The following is a 26,183-nucleotide window of genomic DNA, read 5'->3' on the forward strand; positions in this document are numbered from 1 at the left end:
TTATATTTTGCCAATCCCGTTATGTCCAGACATCAGAAAAATATCAGTTTAAGCTCAAATTTCTATTTAAAAAAAGAGAAGAATGCATGTGTTATGGATGTGACAGGAATAAAAGGACGCACGTCTTTGAGAGACAACATTCTGTGTAGAATTTCTGTAAATTAAAATGCACAAACCAGAAGTGAACAAAACTCTTCATGGAACAATACATTTTTAAATGTATTTTAATTTTGCCGATTTACGAGGAAAATGAACAGTTAATGATGTGAATATTCTGTTATGGATGTGATAATTCACTCACCTGACTACAGAAAACACATACACAATTTTTTAAACACTTTAAGACTTCACGTGGGTATGAACATCACCAAATATTGACATTAGTATATGGTGAAAAAAGATTTTTTATCTTAAGGTTGACATTTGCATGGAATTCCCCAAATCCCTTAAAAGTACACAAAGTTTACATATTTGTTACTAAAGTCTAATTTTGATTCTTAATTCTAAAAAGATACCACTATTCTCTACACACTGTTAAAGATAATGTTTTGAGCACCCTTGTCTTTAATAACAAATTTTTTGCCTTTACATTTAGCTGTAAACACTTATTAGAGTAGACTTTCTTAGCTATACTTTCAAACATTATGAATTCTTTATTAGGCAAACAATAAAATATGTTCTCCACTAAGCATACAAAAAACCCAAAGTAGCTTATGAACGAGCTTATGAAGTAGCGAAAATGCCTCGCAGGAAGAATTTGAAGTGTTTCCCTTGTGACAGCAACAGTAGCGGTTAGCAATCATTGAGCATTGTACAGTACGTTGCTCTATCTACAACAGCGAGGTTTCTCTGCGTGCTCTCAGTTTCGGCCTGTTCTCCAACACAATACGTGGGATTTCACAAGCTTTACCACCTGAGGTTCATATCTACTCCAAGTGCTTTCTGTCTGGATTTTCAAGTGTGTGTGTGGGTGAGTGAGTGTGTCTGTAAGGTGAGGGAGCGTGTCTTTGAGACAAGGTGAGTGTGTGGGTGGTCGGTATGTTTTGTTGTGATTGTGTGGGCAGATGTAATGCACTTTTGAGTCATCAAAGACTGAACGCATGTGTTTGTGTGTGCATTCTGACTCAACGCAGTTAACCTGTCGTTCACCACAATGGCACTGTTGTTCAAGAAAACAATTGACTGTTGTCTGACTTCAGCGTTTCAAATCTCAAGTAGCACCACTGTTAGCTTAAGTGTTAGCATTTTCTAGCTACATATTATCTCATTAATGTGATAAAACCAGTATGTTTTTCAGCAACATTTCATTGACTGATTGATTTTGTTTCTCAAAGTCTTACTTGAACAGAGAAAAATCATTATCTCTCCAAACCCGAGCCTTAGTGCCATGGGCTAAGAAGAGAAAATAAGAAAAGGAAAGTGTTTGTTTGATGTCGGCCAAGAAGAAAAGTGCCAGTGTTCAACATGGCGGCTAACACGCTTCCGCCTCTGAATGCCCGAATAACCAGAGGCTAACTTTAGCCCATCATTAGAATTCTGCTCCACACCGAGCCCGCATGAGGAGCCAAGAGAGCGAATAGATACTCGATTTTATTCATTTTCTTGTTCACGCTCTCGCTGTCCAAGAATGGCAGCATCCCTGCTAGTTAGCACTTCTGAAATGTAATAACAAAGGCCTCCGGAGTGACGCTAATTTGATATGAAGCTCTCTCTTTCTCATCCCCTGCTGCACGCTTTCCTTCCTTCTCGAGGAAAGATTGGGCCTCAGCTGATAAAGCTTTCATGAGTCTGGAGAAAGAGCGCTTATATAGCCGAGCTGAACAGGCCATTCACACAGGCAAGGCCAGGTTGAGGCGTTACACACAATGGTATTCAGTTTCTCACTGTGGTGGCAGACATACTAGGGTGTGTGTGGGTACATGAAGTAAACAGCTGCAAAAACTGTTTAAAAGACGTGTGCTGAGACCTAGGGCACTGTTGGATCTCTGCCGAATCTGTTTGACGTCAAAGTTTGGTTCCTTTGGCTCAAACTTGTTTTCTCATCGCTGCTTATGTCCAACTAGGAGATAAATTACCCTCAGGGAGCAATTTGCATTCTTCGCACCTATTGCAGCTCATCCGTGGCATATAAATGCGAGTGCTGTTGCATTTAAAGTTTTGATGGTAAATCCAAAGGTTAAGTACTTGAGAACAAGTTTGTGAAAGTCACTGCGGCCAGGAATAGAGAAAATTTACATTTTTGGTTTGACACTCTGTCGTGTAGACATCAATTGTCCAATGAGTAAAGAGGGATCCAGCTGCGCATTCAGAAAATCCAATTTGGTTAAGGCTGCTTGATTTCAATCCGAAACGGTTTCTTCCACACCCTGAAAATATACTGAAGACATTTCCATCCCTCAATCACAGCCTCAAACCTCTCTCTATCATATACTGTAGCTGTCTCGGTATTTCCTACATTTTTGAAACATACATACTTGAAAGAAATGACGAATTGTGGAAACGTATAAGATCAACAATCAAAATAAGTGTTTACTCGCTTTTATCAGCTTGTTGTGAGGTCTGAGAGTTCGACTGAGGTGAGTGTTGTGTCTGGAGGCAAAACTGTTCCATGTTCTTGCCTTTTTAATGTGAGACATAAGATTGTCTCTAAGCGTTGTGTGCTTTATGCCTTGATGATTTGCACTGTGTCCTTCTTGCCTTTCCCCTCCAGCAAAAGAACACACATCCTATGTAGCAGTTCAACACCTTGGGGGAGCCACAAAATATACAACTAAAGCATTGATGTAGAAAATCACAAAATACGACTCCTTCAGTCCTTTTATTGCCTTTTATAATGATCTGTGTATCAATGATGACACTGTGATCATTATCTACATCATGATTTAAAATACCATAAAGTATATAAAAATATAAAGGTTTGATTATTGGTAAATTCAAAACACATTCATTGATATATCTATATACATAGTTATAAAAGCCACATGTAAAAAAAATATATTTTAATAATATAATATTATTTTATGGCAAAACTGTAGTTTTTCTTCGTACTTTAGGAACTTTCATGTATTCACAAGCATTATTCCATATATCTGTCTCTGTGTTTATCAGAACAAAGACATTTATACAGATTTGGAACAACTGGAGGGCAAGTAAATGATGACAGATTTTTTATTTTTGGGCTGTTCTTTTAAATAAACCCTTTGGGCTCGTTGCCTTGTCGTATACTATAAAGACATTGCTTTTTTATTATCTGTATTCATTTTAAATTGTGCAAAATCTACAATCGACTATCTAGAAACCACCCAATCACCAGCCAGAAAACCCTATCAACCACATAGAAATGTGCTAAAAATACTCCAAACACCTTGACGATCACATAACAGTGACCTGGCAACCACCCAAAAAACACACAAGCATCCTGGCCACCTCTTGCATTTTGTGCGATTCCAGTTTTTAAGTCGTCATGAAACAGAAGTTGCGATGGTGTTTTCTTCACACAGTATATTTAATTGTGACATCTTCTGGATTGAGGAAAAAAGGGCGGGGCATGATTTCAACCTTTTGGAGTTGAATTGGATCAATATCAATGTTGATTTCCTGGTGATTTTAATATAAATCCAGTTGTCATGATATTTCTATTGCAACTTTCTAAAAGTTGTATCTATCTATGTGTCATTGAAAGACTATAAGTACATGTGTACATGTGCGTAGTGTGGGGATAGAGGCTGTGCTTGGGGGGGTGATGATGATGATGAAGTAATTACTAGCGCTAATACCATTTAACTTTTTGGCAGTCTGAGCGGATTACCATGACCGTAGCTCGTTCATGCGTTGCCCCAATCCCATTACTGTCACATCTCCTGTGTTTGACGGTCCCAGTCCTCAGTCGGTGGAGGCCACAGACCCCGTATGCACGCAAGGTGCAGGCTGACTGAAGGCGTACTGGAAACAGCCAAGGACGAGGAGAGGGTGTTTGCCTGTTTGTGTAATCGGAGTGACATTCGGGCCCCGGCAGCCATGGTAGCGTTGACTGCAAGGGAACGCTTCGCTGATGGATCTGTCAAGCGTGTGTCCATGGAGTGAGTGTGTGCGTGTCACAGTGTACGCGTGTCAGTGCACCTTGCCTGTCGATCTTGTTGCCTGTTTGTTTTGGATAAGAATAAGAGGAAACGGAGGCTATCGTGGCTTTAGTGTAAGCGTGTTCTGGTGTTTTATTGGATTTGGAGTGTACAAGGAAATGAAAGAAGAAGAAATGCAGAATTTTCTTGAAATCTTTCATTTTTTATGTCTATTTATTCCAAGATATGTAGAATATATATCTCATAAATGTCAAATACATATTATAAAACAATAATTATATACAAAGTATGTAATGCAGATGGGATTTTAAAAAGTATTCGTAGTATATCATAAACATATTCCTTACGTATTGTTAACAGTTTGTTAATTGTTTTTACATTTATTTAAATAAGGTTGCATCCTAAATTCCAAGTTACATCCAGTTTTCAAAGGTTTAGGTATAAAAGGTATACAAATCTGAATTGTGCACAAGCTGCTATATAAAGGAATATCCTTATTATTAAGGAGTGATGTGTTTGTTGTATTTGTGTGTGTGTGTACATCATTGCAGAGAGAGGGTGACTTTATTGGCTATTAGAGATCTCATAAACATTATGGATTTTCGTTGCAACAGAATATCTAGCAAAGTCATAAACACCTTGTAAAATGTGAAATCTGTCATGTAAATTCACCTACAGCCTAAATAAATCATTGGGTACTTTATGGCTCAGCCTATTCTAACGTAAATCAGCAGTAACCAGAAAAACCCTCAGAACCATAAAACAAGCTTTTTACATGAATTAAAATGATTATACTATTCATAGGTACTATACAATAGTAGTCATCACATCACAATGATAAAATCACTGTCAGGCTACGTTTTAGATCAATAGGTTTTCAGTTCAAACAACCCATAAGCTTGAGAAGTTTAATGATGTTTGCAAACTGTAGGAGGAATTGTATTAGTGCTTTTTCAGCAAAATGGCTATCAAAATCCCAAAGCATGACACAAACATCTGTGCCTTAACACCCCCATTATTGAAACATTCACCTTTGAGGGTAAATGTGCACACAGTGTGAGCGCTACGTGGGGTAATGCATGCAGGTGTTGATGTCCTATGTTTAATGCATACCAAAGGCTAATTGCTCGCCCAGCGTTTTTTCAAACCGCTCACTTTTAAAACCCCAACAGCCTGCAATTATTCAACACAGAAATGGTCAAATTACACCGCAACACCATTGTATCCAAACCTCCCACTTGTGTATGTTAAAATCACGGATGGTTGGCCTTTATGGGTTACTAGCTCTCAAAGCTTTATTGGCCAGAAGTCAACGCGAGAGAGACTTTGGAACAGTCAGGTTTGCAGGGTAATCTCTAGCTGAGTCATTATGTTGCGCTGTTGTGATGACAGGTTGGTGTATAGATGATTTATGTATAGGGCATCATGCTGCCAAACAATCTTTTCTTATTTAAGCTATATTTTTGTCTTGTTTTCCAGTACAAACAGGTTAAAAGTATCAAACAAGATACGTTTACTTGATAAGGGCTTGGATACCATTACTCTTTGTGAAGTGAGAATTTAAGTAGTAGTTCACTTTAAAATAAGCCCCCATTGACTTTCCATAGTAGGAATAAAAACATATTTTTTTATTCCTGCTATGGAATATGTCAATGGGGCTTATTTTGAAGTCAACTACTCCTTTAATAAAAACTTAAGAAAATGTATAGACTACTGAATATTGGGACTTGTTTATTCATTTGTTTTTTTTATTTATTATTATTATTATTTCATATTTGAGACATAAAAGTCACTCTGTTTTGTAAGATTTATGTCTATTTTCTGAAAACACATATTTACTTTTTATTCCATTTATTCAAATTTATTCTGATTTGTTTTTAAAGATGTTTAGCTTTATTTATGTGTGCATCTAATAAATAAAGACAGTTAATGTTTAAGAAAAAGATTTTGCATGGCAGAAAATCAGCTGGGTTGTTTAGCATGTTAGCTGTATGTAAGCAAGCTGAAAGCTTCCAGTTGTCCATTGTTAGCTGAGTGTGAGGTGAGGAGAAACATGCAGTGTCCTCAGAGGGCTGCAGGGTTAGTCAGAGTGATGGAAGTGAAGAGGTCTCTCTTTGTTTAAATACCACAGCCTTCTTCTGCTGTTTACACAGCTGTCAATGAGCAAAGAAAGTAGGGAAGAAGGGAGTACACAAATACTGACACTGGTACTGACGATGGATTTTTTACAAAGTGATGCTGGACATTGTAGAATATAGTCTAACCATTGAGTTTTTGAATTCTATTATTTGTTCGTACTTTTTATCATTCTTTATCATTAATTTACCCTTATGTCATTCCTGTATGACGGGGGTCTTCAATTACTTTTCTTTGAGGGCCAGATTCCAAAAGTATAAATAGGATGCGGGCCAGTTTTTTTCCCATATCATATTAATAAGTTATTTTGTATTTCCGTTATTTATTGAATTTTCGTCCTTTTATACTTTTTTGTTGCTGTTACTTATAGGTCTTATATTAAAACATGCACACAAATATAGCAATCCAGTAAATACCTTTTCATGATATTTAATTAAAAGGGATATTGGCTTTTTAATTGTATTTTATATTCCCTAATACGTTGAATGAAATTGCTGTTTATTTACTCACCGGCAGTCCCCCAGTACTTCCAAGATGTTGGTGATATTGTTTTCTTTAGTAAGATATTTATGAAGATATTGAATGAATGAAGTCAAATAAAAAAAGGTCAAAAACGCTAATACATTCAGCACAAAGGTAATCCCTGCACCTTGACGTTAAACTGGCGTCTAATAAAGTGAATCACTCGGTCTGTACATAGTGTGCAAGAAACTGAACGCTATAATCGAATCATCGGGTGAATGCCAATCGCATTCATGTGCCCCACTCACTACTAAGGGAAGATCCTTTGATGTGCAAGTTCTGGAAGGAAATGAACAGCTGTTTTCGTAAACATAGCTGTTTTAAACATACACAAGGAATGCAGTATTAAACAAAACATTGTTATTTCCTTATTCGAGACAACAGTTGACATAGTGTAGTCCTTGGCTGCAATTACTTTCAAGGGGACAAGACGTGTTTGGAACGCGACCTATCGCAAAACCGACTGCCTGTGCCTGTGCATTGCCGATTATAACATTGCAAATAACATTAAGTTTCTTGGACAGACCGATCAAATCGCTTTATAAGATGTCAATCGTTATGAGCTGCAGGATCTGCTTTCGTTTTGAATGTAGAAGCGTTTTGAACTTTTAAAGGCGTGTCGTCTCAAGATGCACATTTCTGAAAGCACACATTTCTCAAAGTTTCTCCACTTTTTTGAAAAAATTTTAACCAAAGAACATTGGCCTTTATAATTGTTATCTTTCTTGTTTCCCAGAAGAAAGAGTCATATACAGGTTTTGAATGAGGTGAGGATGAATAAATGATCTATTTTTATTGGAGTTCCATGTTATGTTTCAGTGAAGTTTCTTCTGTGATACATTGAAAGATAAAGAAAATAGACAAATAACACACTTGCTGAAAAAGTAAGAGTATAGAATTATAATGTGTGATGATTAGTTAATTTGGTCTTGAAAAACTGAAAAAAACTTGAAAAATAAACTGAATCAAAAGGAGGTCTGATGGAATTTCACTTCTTCGAATTTAGTTTGTGTGTAGCATTGCTGCTTGAGCATAAACAACATCTGCCAAGTCAAAATGCTCTAAGTTCAAAGAAAATGAAGATAATTTCTTTGACAGAAATCACTTTTAAAGACAGAACGAACGGCTCATTTGGACTACAACAACTTGTTTCCTGTGTTAGTGACATCATGAATCCCCAAATTTACATTGACTGGTTAAATCTTAGAATTGAAACATGAACGCATATTGTTTAGCACATCATAAACAAAATACGACCTCTTCTTGTTTCTAAAATGGATGAAGCTATTAAGATCTCTCGAGTAGGCCTGTGAGATTGACAGTGTCTGTTTCTCAGAAGAAAAATCTATAAAGCAGGAGATTTTACAGACTTCTTTAGCTCTCTATTAGTCTCTTTGCTGTCTTTCAAAAGCAACAGACATATTAAACTTATGTCATTTGTGATTTTGTTCCTTTGAGGTAACTTTTACTTCTGTGTGTTATTTGGCATACTGTTATAGCTAACTCATAATAATTAAAGAGAGCCTCGGTATCGAAAACAAATTTGGCATGTTCATTTATTGAATGGCTTATTTCATCAAGGTCCCTCAAATAAGAACAGGCAGTATTTCAATTCCAGAATCTATGTCATAGGAAGCAAAAGAAGTACACATTTCCGGATTTCCATGTAGGATTTCTATTACGTATGTACATGTATGTACAACAACTACAACAAGATTAATGACTTTGCATGTAATGAAAAAGGATCAAACTGTAAATATAAACATAAGACCATTAACAATTGTTATTGCTCAACACATTTTCCATCATTGTGTTTTCACCATTCCTAATACATTACATTTGTAATGTTTCTTATTCTAACGCACAAACTAGTTTGTGTTTGTAATAGACCATTCGTTCTGATTGACACAAAAAATCATAATATCCTGAACATCTCCTACAAAATAAAATAGATTATGTATTCATGACACTTTTAAATATTTAGATGAATATTAACAGAGTTTTTCTTTATTCGGTTGAGAAGTGCTCCAGCATGCCAGGGGTTAATTTTTTACCCACTGTGTCAAATATCCACATAGCTGCCTGTGTCCTCTATAAAATATTAATGAAGTCTGTCGATATGCAGAGCAAGAGTGTGAGCGAGAGAGAGAGAGCGAAAGAGAGAGATTCCAGGGTAAAATCTTGACCATGTTGACATTTCATCTTGCACTAATTGGAACCTGTTTGATGTTTTTTTTTATCACGTTACCTTCACCCCAAGCTTATTCGTTCGATTTCTGCAATAAAATCATTAATCCCAAACTGAACAAACCCATTTATTACACATTCCTGGATTTCAGATTTAGTCATAATGACAGAACACGGCCAAGCATCACGCTTCCAGGTTGCTCCTTAATTCAAACATCAGCATGGGGAGAAAAAAGGTGTTTGCGTATAGCCTACTATAATCATTCTTGTTTTCTTGTAATCCGGCCCATACTGTGTTTGACTACGAAAGAAGAAAGCTGGTCTGGAGGATGATGTAGGAGATGCTTTTTAGTTGCAGTAGTGCAATATTTGGCAACCTATTGTGCCATTCAACCTATATGTCAGATGCAAGGCTTTACATTTTATATCTGGGCCTTTGAACAGATGCTGCGAAGTGCTTTAGCGTATATCTGTCCCATCAGCCTCTAAAAAGCTGATGTTACACTTTCAAAGTAGAGTGAGACACTGGCTTCCTATCCGCTCTACCTTAGTGCTGTTCTTAGTTAGTTGTCTGGATAATGGCCCTCTCTTGAGGGTTTCCGTGACTGTGTTTTTGTGTGTAATGGAGAGAGGGAGCTTACGCTCGCCTGAATGCATCGCACCGCACCACCATCTCTCACTCAAGCCCTTTCTGGGGGCTATTTGTGCCAGTCGACTCACACGTTTTGAAGCTCGATGTTTCCCCCTACTGGTAGAGAAGGGAAGGACACTCCTGGAGATAGTTTTACTAAGATCCTTTTGCAGATAAGTGCTTTTCATCTTCCCAGCCCGAACCTCTTGATATTCAGGCCAGCAGTGGAAATAATTGCATTTATGTGTTTTTACATAAAACTTATTAAAATGGAATGGTATGCACAACCAATAAACAAAGCGGCGCAAATCAGATATTAACATTCATGCGAAGCAGCGGCGTAGAACGATAATTCATATTCTCGCGGCTGCTTTATCGCCTCGTGGTGCACTTATGAATTTCTGGGGGCAGAGGCGGGTGTCAAATATCCTGACTTTCGAAGGGCTATTAAAACCAAGCTGTCGAAGGAAACGTCCTCAAGGTCTGTCTTTTTCTCTCCTTCGTTTGTGTCAGAAACTATAGCTGCCACCACCCAACCTCCCCCCTTCAGTCTCTTCCACTATCCCTCTCGCTTCTCCGTCTGCACATTATGCATATGCTATGAGAGGCAGCGACAGCGGTTTTATATAACGCTGGAATAGATGCCCGCATTAACACTTCCAGACTGTGGGATAATATCTGGTAATCTTGTGTTCAACATCAGCTTTGGTGAGATTAAATAAGCAATTTCAGAGCCTCACAGCAGCGTGTCTTTCATTCCAAGCATCCAAGTTTTTTTGTTTATGGAATTATCTGTTTTCTGCGTGATATGCTTAATTATAACCGACTATGTAGAAACTCAAGATGTTATGTTGTCGATGTTAATTTGCTCAGTTGATTATGTAAATTTGCACGAGGGCAAATGTAGGTTTCGTTGCAAATGTAATAATAGATGATAGTAGGTATCATACAGTATAACCTCACTACTGGCAGTAATGCCTGCTCAATTTAAACTTTCACTGATTTATACAAATGTGTTCTCACTTATCCGACAGCCTCTGCATGTTTAATACAATTGTTCTCTTTACCGTGCCAGTCCATGTGAGAGCTGAGGCACTTTGGGCAGTTCATATTTCTTTTCGCTGTGTGTATGTGTGTGCTTAGACGAGTTATGGTGTGTGTATGAGAGAGAATCAAAGACAGAGCGGAGATGCCCAGCATGTGAGCTAAACCTTTTCCATTTCTGCTGTTTGTTGCAGGATTGCACCCATGGAGAGGCTGCTTCTATGCCTAGCTCTGTTCATCTTGCCGTCCTGTGCTATGCAGTGCCCCAAGCGCTGTACCTGCCAGAACCTGTCGCCCTCCTACACCGTGCTGTGTGCCAAAACCGGCCTGCTTTTTGTGCCATCTAATATCGACCGGCAGACCGCCGAGCTGAGACTGATGGATAACTTCATCACCACCCTGCGCCACAAAGACTTCGCTAACATGAGCAGTCTCATACACCTCACGCTTTCCCGGAACACCATCAGTCAGATCAGACCTTACGCCTTCGCCGACTTGCAGGATCTGCACGCGTTGCATCTGGATGGCAACCGGTTGACGGTTCTTGACGACACTCACTTGCAGGGGCTTGTTAATCTACGGCACCTCATACTCGCCAGCAACCAACTTCACAGCATCTCCGAGGGAGCCTTTCAGGATTTCTTAGAGACTCTAGAAGATCTGGATCTGTCTTATAACAATCTGGCGGATTTACCGTGGGACACTATAGCTATGCTAGTCAGCGTCAACACATTGAGTTTGGACCACAATCTCATTGAGTATGTGCCTGAAGGGATATTTTCTAATCTACACAAACTGGCCAGACTGGATATGACATCCAACAAGCTAAAGAAGATCCCCCCAGACCCCCTCTTCCTACGCATCCCCGTGTACGCTAAACTGAAAGGCTCGCCATTGACGGCGCTGGTGCTCAGCTTTGGTGGGAACCCGCTGCATTGCAACTGTGAGCTGGTTTGGCTGCGCCGCGTCACTCGGGAGGACGACCTGGAGACTTGCGCCTCCCCGCGAGAGCTCGCCGGGAAGTACTTCTGGACCATTCGGGAGGAGGAGTTTGTGTGCGAGCCACCTATGATCACCCGTCACACCTCCAAGATGTTCGTAATGGAAGGTCAAGAGGTCAGCCTGCGGTGTCGGTCCGTCGGAGATCCAGAGCCGACCGTTCATTGGGTCAGTCCTGAAGGGAAGCTGATTGGCAACACCTCGCGCACTATGTGCTACGAAAACGGATCTCTCGATATCTTAACAGCCACGGTGAAAGATTCAGGTGTGTTCACCTGTATTGCCTCCAATGCGGCGGGTGAGGCCACTGCTCCAGTGGAATTAGTTGTAAACCCCTCACCGCATTACGATCCCAAATTGGATCCCGAACCGGGACCCTCGGACATGCCTACTTCCATAAAGTCCAACAGTAGTGGGGGGCAAGCCCGCGCTGATCAAAGGGTCAGCGTCTCAGAAGTAACCTCAAACTCAGTGATGATACGCTGGCCTGCGCAAAATCACATCCCAGGAGTGCGGATGTACCAGATACAGTACAACAGCTCCACTGATGACATTCTCATATACAGGTGAGTACTAGTAACTTTTGCATGTTATTTTGATCAATACACTGTATGTCTTATAGGCTGTTGTTTCTAGTTTCACGAAGGGCATTTGGTATTTATTGGTATTAACATGTATTTTTTTTAAAACACTGCTAAGATTAAACCTATAGCACTAGTTTGACACTCGATTTTCGCAACATAGGTCTGTTTCAAGACTATTTCTGTGAATCTATCATTTTTAAAATGAGATTTAAGCCTTAGCATATTTAAGTTTTGACTCATTGGCTCTGACTAGGAAATGATATAGCAATGACAGAGGAAAAAATTGGGATACGAAATGAAAATGAAGATGTTTAATTATGTTAGCTGATAGGGATTTAATTAGGTTACCCGGCAGGGGGTTGCTTATAGTCTGTGGTGGAAAGGGCTGAGATTCACTGAAGGGATCAGTTGACTATAATGCACGGTTTTCGATAAGCCAGCTCAGGCATTTCTTATGAACTGAGAGCTATAGAGAGACACAGCAGGCTAAACTGTTTTCCCTTCATGCTGCTGAAATGTAAAGTTCTTTTCATCCTGTTGTATATTTAACAAAATTTATGTTACGGATGACTATTAATCTGATTAGCTTCTGATTATAAACTAAGTAGTACACTACTGATGCTTTAAAAGGTACCTCAGAAAATAGAAGTGACCCCCACACGGTTCACCAGACGTTTTCAAGCTGGCTAATATTATTGCGGAACTTCTTAATAAGCTTCTCTGCATATGAATGCATATTTTTAAACCACAGATTCACAGTCCCACAGTATTCATGTATACAATTGTCATAGTGTTTGATCAGAAAATACATGGATATAAAAATCCTCTACATTTTGAACTTGAACTCCACCTGCTCTTGAAATTCACTCCCTGAACTCATTCCCCCCAAATCCCACAGCTTTGCTAGTGTACAACTAAAGGGGTAGGTCACCCAGAACCATAAGCTTTGCATTACAGCTATAGATCTTCTTCAAAATGAAAATGCTGTCATTATGTTTACCCTCTTATCATTTCAAATCTGTATGACTTTCTTTCTTTTTCATAACACAAATTAAAATATTTTGAAAAATGATGGTAACAGAAAACCGTTGGTCCCTATTGACTTGCACTGGTTTTGTGTCCATAAAATAAAGGTAAATGGGGACCAACTATTTTGGTTATCACTATTTTCTAAAGTATCTTTATGTGTTTTGCAGAAGAAGGTTTAGAATGACAACAGGGTGAGTACATGATGACAAATTTTCATTTTAAAGGAGAATTTAAAGGAGGAAAAGGGTGGCTTGATCACTTCAGGTAGGTGGAGAGTTCCTGCCTCAAGTGGAGGAGTTCAAGTATCTGGGGGTCTTGTTCACGAGTGAGGGAAGGATGGAGCGGGAGATTGACAGACGGATCGGTGCAGCTTCTGCAGTAATGCAGTCGCTGTACCGGTCTGTCGTGGTGAAGAAGGAGCTGAGCCGCAAAGCGAAGCTCTCGATTTACCGGTCAATCTACGTTCCTACTCTCACCTATGGTCATGAGCTGTGGGTCATGACCGAAAGGACAAGATCCCGGATACAGGCGGCCGAAATGAGCTTTCTCCGCAGGGTGGCCGGGCGATCCCTTAGAGATAGGGTGAGAAGCTCGGTCACTCGGGAGGAGCTCAGAGTAGATCCGCTGCTCCTCCACATCGAGAGGGGCCAGCTGAGGTGGCTCGGGCATCTTTTCCGGATGCCCCCTGGACGCCTTCCCGGTAAGGTGTTCCGGGCATGTCCCACCGGGAGAAGACCCCGGGGAAGACCTAGGACACGCTGGAGGGACTATGTGTCCCGGCTGGCCTGGGAACGCCTCGGTGTCCCCCCGGAAGAGCTGGAGGAAGTGGCTAGGGAGAGGGAAGTCTGGGCATCCCTGCTTAGACTGCTGCCCCCGCGACCCGGCCCCGGATAAGCGGTAGAAAATGGATGGATGGATGGAAGGAGAATTATTCCTTTAAAATCCAAGTGATGCACATGGCACTGTCATCTTTTCAAGCGTACCATTCCAGCTTCTGAAAAAAAATACTGTGGACGGTCTTTCCACCAAAATGGGTTTTGAATCTGAGTAATTCTGCATTAGATAAACAAATTGATTTTGTCTTTGTTCAAAGGGAATGGCTTGCTTCTGAGACCGGGGGTGGTAATGGGGTATAGCAGAATCCTATTCAGATAGTGGATGAAACCTTGAAATTTCACTGATGAATATAAATGGCCCTAGATGAGTGCCAACCCAAAACAGACACATAATATCATGAATGCAATATATGAAATACAGCTATACTAAATAGATTTTTTTCTGTGTAATGAAGGGATTCTTCCCAATGGGAGCAGCTGTTTTAAGATATATGCTCAAGGTGTCTGAAAAGCTCTTGAACGATTTTCATTTGTGCACAGAAAGATTGGCTTCAGATGTAATAGCTTCAGCCTGATTTCATCTGAAACAATTCAAACTGAATTTTCTCAGACACGAAGCGCAGGCAGATGTACTGACATCCTTCAATAAATCACGCAGGTGCGCTGAGGAAGACATAATAACAGAATAACAATACAAGTTGCGAGCGTTGGGGTGTGCTTCGGATGCTTCTGAAAGTTTACAACGAAGGAAGATTTACATTGGCTTTGATCTGTCTCAGTTTTCAATTTTCATTCTGCGTCATAATAATATTGAGTGTTTGAGCTTTATGACACTTTGCTATAAGCATGCTTAAAAAGGTTTGCCATCCGACATTTCTATATAAGCGCTGTGTGTTTGAAAAGCTTTAACTTGAATTGAAGAATGAATCGAAGAATGTGGAGATGTTCTTTTCCTTTTCCAAATTTCGTCATTTTCAACAAGCATGTTCATTAGAACGTCATCAGGGGATGCAAGTTGGCTCCAACTTTAAGTGTCCTATTGTTTGTGTTTGTTTATTTATTAATTCAGGACATTATAGAGGCAATAGGAACTTCAAAGCCTTCACTATTATAGTGAAGGTGTAATGTAATGCTTATCTGCTCGAGCAATGATAACTGAAGGGGGCGGAGCTTGGCGGATGGTCAATTGCCTCTCATTCTCTATAATCCGAATATCTTTTCACAAAGGCACTATATTTTACCTGTTACAGAGATTACATCGTACAGGAACGACTACATTAATTTCCCCTTTTTAACATTCAGACGTGGCCCCACTCCCTGCGACTAACCACGATTTCTCATTGAAGGGATCTGTAAGGATGTAATTAACTCCTGCGGTAATCCCCATGGATAGATTAAGAGAGAAGAAAAGATACATACAGAAAGCAATTTGCTATTAATTATGGAAAAGGCAAAGGGAGTTCATTGGTTTATAGAGCTGCAGAGTAATCTAAAAGTCTTTCGGAATCAATTAAGAAAGCATGCACCAGACTCCCTGTTGACAGAGAGCCGGGTTCGAGTATAAGGATGAGTTAGACCTCGTGTCTGAGAAAGTGAGACTGGGAGGAGAATGTACAGTGAATGCTGCAGGTGAAAAGACAGGTTAAATTTGAAATCATGTCTAAGAGGAAAACTGCTGGAGGCACAGCGTGCAAGGTGTGAAATTGGAAGGCAGATGAAGTGTATTTATATCAATATTCATGTTCTCGGCACATGCTAACGCAAAGCAATTGAGAGGAAAGCGAGAAAGTTATTTCACTGCTAATAATAGCTTAATATGTTTGATCTGAATTGAAACAGGATTAGCATGTTTTAAATGAACGATCAAATCAGATTATATATTCAGACTCGATTATAAAATCCTATTTATAGAATTTCATTTAAAGTTTGGTATAGATGCACAACGACAGCAAATAAGATTGGAGGGATTTTGTTTTGACAGCGATTGCGGCATTTCGGAGACTTAAGTCATTTTAATATTTCGGTATCATTGTTTTTTTCTCATTGTTAATAAAAAATATATTAACACCTCTAACCAACCAAATTTACAGTGTGATTAAAGAATGAATTATAAAATAATGCAAGATACAATTTTGGTCTCTGGCTAATCCTTGAAAAAATGATAAATTGTGAATTAGGGCCGATTTGCATGTTTAAACATTCATGCGGTTTTTAAGTGGATAAGTGCTGAGTTCCTCAAATGACATCCACCAAACATTTCACAATATATATATATATATACGGTATATAACAGTGACAGCTCTGAGACAGGGGTTCAGCTAGACTGACCCTCCGCATTTTAAAGGACCAAAGGCTGACAGATGGGAGATGAATTCTGCCCAATAAATATCCATCAAATGCCCTGTGAAGGGATCCAGGGAAACACTTAAGAGAGATTCATGCATCTGCTCATTAGCAGATAATACTGTAACATCACAGATCCAAAGTCTGACACTTGCTGTTAACAGTGTTCATCTGTTAAAACAGATTTAACAAAAGGTGAAAATGCAAAACCTACAATATAAAAGTCTACATATACAGTAGAAGAAAAACACAATAGTGATGAATGATTCTCAACTGTGATTATGTGAATACAGCAATGCTAAATTTGTGCTGATGTTTTGCAAATATCTGTGTAACAGATGTCTATGACCACTTCATAACATTGGTAACAAACAGGTAAACTGAAATAACATGAATCCAGGACATGGATTTCACCTTCAGTGTTTGATCTCTGAGATTATACCTCCACCTGGCCGTCTAAATTATTTTCAGCCTGTGTCCTCGTCACAGTTATCTGAAATTGCCTCTCACGTGAAGCCCTTCCTTGCACGTTTCTCCCTCATGAATTGTCAGAGACATCTTTTCCAGCATAACTTCCACAGTTATTGTCCTCGCCTCCCCTTGAAAATCCCTGCAGAACATAATCTCCATGTTTCGGATATATATATATTATTCTGTATCATTGCTATGCAGATGACACACAAGCAGGTCGGGAAGTTATTCTTGCACTGATCACAGTTAGACTACTGAAGTATACGGATCTCAAACCACACTCTTTCATCTGCAATAAGTACAAAAATGTGCTACTACTAAGAAACTACTAAGAAAAGACCTCTGTCTCGTACAGCTTGTCGTCTTTGCATTGGTTACCAGTCAGATTTAGAACAGATTTTAACATTTTAGCAGGTCATTTTAAGGCTCTGTATGGACTAGCTTCATCATTTTTGTGTTCAGTGCAGCTAAAGTATTTTGGTTCAAATGTTTTTTAATTGTGCACTATAAATAAATGATTAATATCCAATGAAAGAAATATTATGTGATAATAAAATATTTAGTATATCTGTTCTGTAATTTCAAATATTTTCTACAAAATACATAACAAAATGTTTATCAAAAGTAAATCAAGACAGAGCAGAGTTATCCACAGTATGTATACCATTTACACTCCTATACACACACCCGTGCAACATTACCCTAACAGTCACATACACGCACAAAAAGAACTCTGACAATTACTCGTGGGGTCAAATGCAAAAATATGCGGTCATGCTGGCAGTCACACAAACACATAACACACATGCGCACCCTGTCACCCGGGGCGGGCTAAGCGGCTTGACTCAGGTCTTCATCCTATCACCTTAGTGCACCCGAGCGTACTGCAGTACTGAGAAAAGATTTAGGAAGAGAGAGCTGAATAATGCATGCTTCATACAACATCAGTAGAAAAGACATTATACTTGTGCTCACAGTACTAACGCTGGATTACGTATTTGACAGAACTACTTTGTAATCTTAGAATTAAATTTGTCATTTTTTTTGGTGCTTATATGGGAAATGAATCGTATTGGGTTCGCAGCGGTTTACTAAACAGTACGAATTGTTTTGTGAGCCGGCAGTCAGTGAATCTCTACAGGAGTTTTTCAAAGCAGAACTGATTTTAGATTGACGTTGTTAAACAGTGAGATGCAACACAACAGCCAATGACATCCATCCTCAAGTTTAATTACAATAAAAAGTGTAAAGGCTGCTAAACTAAATTGATTTTTTTTCCATGGCTGTATATACAGTACATACATATACATATACGCATGTCTTTCAACATTGTTGTACTTTCTTTTTTTGTCATAAAAGGATAAGGAACCCGACATTTTCAAAATAGTGAATTAAACTGGCATCATGTGGCATACACACACAATGTTTCTCATGAAGATCACAGGACCCATTTTATGCATAAATCTGTCCTGACACTTGTCTCCCTTTGGACACCTTTGGCAATATTGTAAACACTGCATTTATGAAATCTGCCTTGAACTGAACTTAGTAGAGTTTTAGTGCTTTTCTTATTTTCAGTACAGTTAAACCTTTTCTTAGAGAAATCTTTGTCAACATGGAACACAAAAGGAAAAATTGCTAGACACAAATTGCTGGACACTCGTGCAGGCACAACAAATGGGAAACGAATCTTAAAAAATGTTACATATTTTTTATGAAAAAGTCATTTGGACAATTTCATTGCATTGTAAAGCAACAACTTCAACCTTTAGAGTTCCTCTACTTATGTTCCATAAAAGGAGAACATCATATTCATTATGTATGGATTGACACGTATATCAATGCTCAAGGCCTTATTTGTAGTAATTGTCTCTTTCTTCCTCCCAGAATGATTCCTGCATCCCACAAGGTGTTCTTACTGAGTGATCTGGCCTCGTCGCGGGACTATGAGCTATGTGTCTTGGCCGTCTACGACGATGGCATCACGGCTCTCACTGCTACACGATTGGTCGGTTGCGTTTCCTTCTCTACGGAGCGTGAGTTCGGCCGGTGCCGCTCAATCCACGACCAGTTCCTGGGTGGCACCATGATAATTGTAATTGGTGGAATCATAGTGGCGTCTGTCCTTGTATTTATTTTCATCCTGTTGATGAAATACAAACTGCACAGCCAGCACTACAAGCAGAAGGCTGCCCGTGTCAGTAATGTTTGTTCTCAGACCAACGGTGGCCAGCAGGGGGCAGCGCCGGGCCCTCCGCCCAGATCGTCTTCGACCTCTGGCTCTTCCAGCAAGCCCACAGCCCCTCTTGGGTCAGAGAGGCAAGAAGGGTCCCACGGCTTAGAGGGAGGTTACGGAGCACTGAGGGGAACGACAGTGGTGGACTTGAACCCTGAATACGGAAAATCAGTAAAAGAAGAAGACTCCATATCGCAATAACACAGGGACAAACCCCACCTCCCCTCCCATCTTCACACCTCCACCCATTCTGTTTTTTTATTTTCTGTTGCTGGGGTCCTGCTGAATTACTGAGGATTATCTCCTGTCCAAGGTGAGGATGGATTTTTTTTCTCTTTTGCTATCTGTTAAGGTTTGTTGCTAGGCAACTGGTTGTCATTGTGATCTCGCCACACTACGGTGCTGATGTTAAGATGTTCCAGTCCTGTTAATTAGAACTCTGGTAATTGATAAATAACAGACATGCTAACTCGACTGTCTCTAAGTGTCAGGGCAACGGGCCTGAAATGATTTCATGAATGGTAAAGTACGATTGAAATGACTTAAGCGACACTGTTTAAATAGCCACACACTTGTTTAGTACAATAGTGTGAAGTTGAATTTTAAAGGCGAACAATTGAAGATGCACATTTCAGATGCAAAACAAAAGAAGCCTCATTTTTTCTTGAACGCGGAAAATATCATCATGTTTATCAGTCACTATATATGAATTACCATTTCACGACAGCGTGTAAGTCCCATAAAAACAATACGATTCCATCAACTGGGGCGGCAGAAAAATTATGTAAAATAAAATTTGTGCGACATGAATATACACGTTTCATGTTTTTCTTGTAAATTTGAAGTTGTTTTTGTAATTTTAAATCTTTCAGTATTTCAAAAATGTTTTAAAAAAACAGTGATTTTCTGGTAGCTGGGGCACCAGAAAAATACAGTTTTCTCTCGTAGAATGAAATGTTTATCATGTTTATTTTTACACCCAATTTTTTACAGTATATAAAAAATCAGTCAAATGTGACAGTAAAGTTTGATAAAATTACAGTGTTTCTTACAGCGCACCTAACATCGATGTCATTGCAACATGATTTACACTGGAAAATCTTACTCTGGACGAACAGGACTATTTTAAATGCAGCTATTTTCTTGCATCTGCTTTTTTAGAAATGTGTCTGTTTTAGCTTATTCGTTCTTCTAGTTTACTCACAAAACTTGGCAGAGAGATAGCTACATGAGTCTAGCTGTTAGTTGCTTAATATGTTCCTCATGTGTATGTCACTTAAGATAAAAGCATCTGATTAATAACTAATATTAGCTCCATTTAAAATATTTATATATATATTAAACGTGCATAGATACAGAGGGTTGGAAATCACATTTTAAGGATCTCACAATAAACAAACTTTTAAGATTTTCTAAAAATGTTGTTGATCTCCTGTCTAAATGATGGATCAGTAGGTAAATCCTAGTTAGGGCTACACTAGCACTCCATTCTGTGACCAGAAACGCTGGTCTTTTCGGCACTTAAAGTAAAAAAAGTAACAACTTTTCAATTCACCTTGTGACATTTTTTCACGCTGAGCTAGATATTTCAGTCAAAATCATACTGACACTTACTGTGCTAGGGGCATTCGTTTGTATTTCAGTCAAAGCCTTAAAACCCCTGGTGGCGCAATCTAGGTTGGCCAGCCTCTTCAGAGCAGGGTGGATAATATCCAGCAGCGGACCACCTTAGCCCTCAGATTCGCGAGATGACTCCATTTAACATGACCAGGAGAGACCCATCTCGGTGAATTGGTCATGGTTACCTTCAATAAAAGTGCCTCTGAGGAGCCCTGGATGAGCTAGATGGAAAGCACAAGTGTTGTTGTTGCTAAGCACTTCTGTTCTCTGGGAAACAGTGCCTCCATCAGGAGATTATGTGACAGTGCGGGACTGGCTTTTGAAGGGCAGGTGTGTCAGCTAGGGTCAATGTCAGAAACAACTTCAAAAGGCTTTTTCAGTCAAGTGAGCCATGTTCGAGTTTTTATCTGACCAGAATCTTTTTTACTTATGATGCAACACCTTTTTAACAAGAAAGAAAATAAGAAATTTGATTTAGAAATGCCCTACAGTTCCTGTCATCACCTCAGGAAAATATTCAGCCGTTTGATGTCCCTCTATAATCACGTTTCGCTCAGCTGAATACTGATTCGCGATCTAATGTTCTGATAGACCACAATAGATCAAAATGCACTTCCTTTAGGGATGTTTCCACAAGAAAAGCACGATAATGGCCAATGCTGCTTTCCATATCAGCTTCATATGGATTTAAATTCATTTTTGATTGGCACGAAGCTGGAAACATTATGACATGGGAATACAGATATGGGGCCTTGCAATGAACTACCACAGATAAGAAAAGACGCCATGATGGAAGAAAAAGGCCAGATATGAGTATTGTGATGGAGCTTTAGAGAATAAGATAAGAGGGTAAAGGGGCTCGTCTCTCAGATATTGAGACAAATGGGCTAATCTGTGGTGTGGGGTGCTCTGAAATACTAGCACACGTATAGAAGAAGGTAATTACCGCTTTTGCGCGTCAGAGAAAATGGGACGCAACCTTTCTACTCCCACCCTGCAGTTGGCAGATATGGACTAGAATCCCTCCTGACTGCAGCGGGGCTTGCGGCGCTAAAAATAGTCTGAATGAGGCCTAGCGTTAGCACGCTGCAGATGGCTAGCTGGATAGCGTCCTTGCTGGCTTTGTTAGCTCTACGTTAAATCTAAGCAAAGAGTCTGAAGAGAAGTAATGAAGTCATTAAATGTCCAATTAGCATGCGCTGTGTGTAGTCATCAGCTCTGCCTGTTTATGCCCAGTCAGCTAATGTGGAGAGGGAAATTGTTTGTTTCCTTGGGTGCAGCTTCCTCTGATACTGAGATTTACAAACCATTTGGCGTGATAACGTGTGCAGATATGGGGTTGTTACAAAATGTACTCATTGATACTGCTATTTTATCCGGTGGATAGTTCTTCTGCAAGGCCTTAGTATTCCTTTTTTAAATTTAGTTATACAATTTGAAGTCAACTTGGATCTTACTTATTTCTTTGCAATCAAATAGCTTTTAAAAAAGTTTTGTTTTACACGTAATTAATGTATCCCTTAAACTGATGTGTTCATAAACGACGGGCCTTATTGAGAAAAGTGTTGTTTTAAGAGGCATTTTAAAATTATTTTAATTGATAAATAATACATGGTGGCTCTTCATTGCACAGCTTTCAGGAATGCTTGTAATGTTAATTGCTTTACACTCTTGTTGTCTCGGCGGTAACACTCATTGAAAGGTTTCCTGAGCTTTCTTTGGCTGTTGTGACAGCCTTTTACTGCAAACATTATTCGAGAAACGTCATTTTTAACCATTAACAGAAATGTCCTCTTACATAGTAACAAATACAAGACGGAAGTGCAGAACATCAAACAGGAAGTGACTTGCGGTACTGGCGTTCTCCATGGAGACATCAAGAAAAAGGTGGATGTAGATCAGTGGTATCGCTACACATCCTTAGTTCCACCCTTAGCAACGTTAACAAAACAATCTGTGTACAGTTGATCAGGGATTACTTTTCCCAGTGGAAGGAAGATTTTATGGCTTAAAGCTAGACCCTAATTAAAATGAATGTTTGGCCTGTTTTAACTGAATATAACTTGCTCTGAATACCTTACATTGTGTCTCAACACTGGACGCGACAATGCCATTGTTTTGTCTCAAGATTCAGACCAGTAATGTATTCTTCTAAGGCAGTTTTATAAAAGCAACATAAATATCTTAATTCAACAAAGGTATAGTCCTGGTTTAAACTAAGCTGTGACTGTGAAACTGGTCCTACGTTTTTATATTTTATTATAAAATATCGTACATAAATATTTTGTGTCCAACTTTTACTAATAATATTCTAATATTTATTTGTAATAAACTGGGTAACGGAACAGCAGCTTGAGGCATACATATGCAAAGATGACGCAGATACAGGCAAATATGATCGCTGCACCGCTGTGTCTGCTCTCAGTTCAATTAGCCAGGCGTGGCTAATTTGCATATTCATGTATCTGCGTATACTTAATGAAGCTGATGTCTAAAGTCACATTAAACCTATTTTAAACCAGGAAAATTATTTTCAAAGGAATCCAAAACATTGAAATATGTAATTTTGATGTATAATGATTTGTTTTAAGGGATACGATTATCGATCACAGTGGGACTTTAAATGGCCATTTAAATAGCGTTAAGCTATGTCTAAATATGTTGATGAACCTAATACTTCTCTTGTTTTTTAAGGCAAACTTCATCAGTCTGGAAGATACACGCAGAAAGCCAGATTAAGCGGGATTAAAGCCAATCTATTAGAGGGAAAATATGTGGGTGGAAGGCAAATAACAGCAACTCTGTGTTCATTTCCTTATGCAAGACTCTCCCCACACCTTGGATATAATGTGCCTCTTTGGAGCATATGAGCAAGTTGTTTTTTCCTCCCAAGAGGAAGGAATCATCAAAACCCTTTTATGGAAACAACCAACACATCCGTCTGGAAGTAAGTTGTCGTTGTTTTTTCTAAACAAGAAAAGTATTATGATAAACTATCAGTGTTTGACGGAAGATGAAGTTCAGATCTCACAAATGGTCCAGTGCCAAAGGATTGACATATCTGGATTTAATGTTCTCTGAAGGTTTGTGTGGACGCAGACTCATCAAAGTTCAATAAAATATTGGCGTGTCGGTATCGAGTTAACATTTGTGGACCTTCAGGAGCACTTTATAATGGATTGGTCTGTGTTGTGTAAGCTAATGACTCTGGCGCCCCTCGCTTTATTTGGAACCTGAACACACGGATCGATATTCAGCTGATTAACAAACATGGGGAGTGTGTTCTTGAAATCTGGAGATTAGGTCAAACAGGGGAGGCACCACCAGAACATTGATCAACACACTGCACAAAAACTTTCAGAATCTCTTGTGTCAACGACGATTTACGGTAAGGTGGTTTTGAGAACTCGTGCTTCTGAAAGCAGACTGTATGAAAGCAGTGTAGGCAGTAAAAATATGCTGTAGGCCATCCGGTCTGCTGAAATAAATACTGTTCTTATTTTCCTCAGATTGACTGTATACGTATTTGTATGTGAAGTACACCTTCAGCCATCTCTGATTTTAATCATTTGATTTTGAAGAGAAAATAATAAAAATATGAGATGGAATTTTATGCTTTCATAGGTACTCTATGTGGATTTATAAAGAAATAAAATATTTTTCTTCAAGACTTCTGAAATGGCATTTCATTAACCTAGATTTGGGTTTTCGAGAAATACACTTGTGAAAAAAATAAAAGTGCTTATATGGTTCTTCACAGTGATGTCATAGAACAGTGGTTCTCAAACTTTTTTTGCTTAAGTACCTTTTTATGATTTTTTCAAGCCAAGTACCCCTTTACTTTAAAATACAGTGAAATGAGAGTCAAACCTTATATTTAAATTTTGTGTAGTCCTAATTTCATATATAAATACTATTATCATAATTTATTGATTTTCATTATTTATTCCTATGTCAGTTTCTCTCACGTACCCCCTTGCAGTATCCCTAAGTACCCCCATTTGAGAACCACTGTCATAGAAGAACCATTTTTGGTTCCACAAAGAAAAATTAAATCAAGAGATTTTTACAGAAGCGTCTTTTTCTTGCCTTTTTACATTCCGAAGAACTATTTTGCTACAAACAGAAAGGATCTTCGGATGTTAAAGGTTCTTTAGTCCAACAAAATTATCCCATGGCATTTTGCAGCACCTTTGTTTTTAACAATGTAGTGTCTGAAATGGAACATATTTGCCATGTTCTGATATCTAATTTTGTATTCCTAATAATGATATGATAGGATTATTTTCACAACATAGCATATTGTAAACTGGGCTTTTAAATTTTTAAAATTCAAGCCATACGCATAACTCCTCTTTTTAGAAAAACAACGCTAAGTGATTTTTTTGTCCCATGCATTACTCATATTCTCAATATTCCACAGAGAATGATCCTGGAGAATGATTCTGCAATGAAGTGTAAAATGTTTACAAATGCATAGATTTGTAGCCGAGGGCATTTATGCTAATAGAAAAAGAAGTAATGACTGTTCCAGCCACATGATGTCACTGCTTATGCACTTCTTCAGGCAGTTATCCCAACTTGGGCCCGGGCTGCTGACTTACGTCTTTTAAAACCGTCACTAATACACAAATGATATTTTGTTAAAAAAATCTTGCTCCAAATATATAGTGCCTAGCACTGACAGGTGAATTCTTCAAATATAAATATTTATATAAAGTTTTTACTTTTAAGGGCTTTTTGGAAGGTTGCACAATTCATGTTATTGTTAAGATGTGTGTGGCCTAATATCAAATAACTTGACTTAGTGTAATGTAATGCAAATGGGTGTGTTGTTGACACCCTCTATTGTTTAAGTATAGTTTGATATTCTTTCTCTTACCTGAATTGTGCCTAAATGGTTGTTCATATATGTTCATTTCTCAATTGACATTGAGAGGCCAAAGAGAAACCCTTGGTGTACGATTTCCTGAACCAAAGACAAACCTTCCCTTATTTCAATTCAACCACGGTGTTGATGCCAACAAAGATGCCAAACCACTGTTGACAAAAAAGTAGTATCAATACAAGGTTTGTGGAGTCTCGTAGTCTAATACAACAGAGAGGTTACAAATCAGCGTTTGGTTCCTTGTTATTACCCACAATGCATCAGCTTGTCGTTATGGGGCATTTCATCTGAAAGAATGAGCAATGCAGGTGCCAGAGGCCGTAAAAACGGAGTATGGTGTCCTCTGATCAGCATGCTAATGAATCCTAATGCTTAAGTTGCACAGTTTTTTCACAGCCGTGGGGGAGCCGGGGATCTGAAATAACAATCTTTCAAAGACACCCAGACAAACGCAATCTGACACAGATGTTCTACAGGGGCCGTGCTTGTGTGACACTTTATAAACTTTGCATCCTCTGTTGGCGGGTTTAGAGCTACAAGCATCAACATGATGCGTTCCCAAATGCCGTGGTTTCAAT

General features: G+C 38.9%; 1 protein-coding gene across 1 annotated transcript in view; it reads left to right on the forward strand.

Moving 5' to 3' along the window:
- si:cabz01090165.1 (uncharacterized protein LOC100333421 homolog) overlaps window positions 1–24,387 on the forward strand; it is a 128,521-nt gene extending 104,134 nt beyond the window's left edge. Inside the window, exons 4-6 of the mRNA XM_056766900.1 lie at window positions 10,794–12,164; window positions 18,749–19,410; window positions 23,412–24,387. Of these exons, the coding sequence (XP_056622878.1) occupies window positions 10,794–12,164; window positions 18,749–19,298 (1,921 nt within the window). The 3' untranslated portion in view covers window positions 19,299–19,410; window positions 23,412–24,387. The remainder of the gene's footprint in view (window positions 1–10,793; window positions 12,165–18,748; window positions 19,411–23,411) is intronic.
- Window positions 24,388–26,183: the final 1,796 nt, after the last annotated feature.

This window comes from Triplophysa dalaica, chromosome 14 (genome assembly GCF_015846415.1).
Source record: "Triplophysa dalaica isolate WHDGS20190420 chromosome 14, ASM1584641v1, whole genome shotgun sequence".
Lineage (NCBI taxonomy): Eukaryota > Metazoa > Chordata > Actinopteri > Cypriniformes > Nemacheilidae > Triplophysa > Triplophysa dalaica.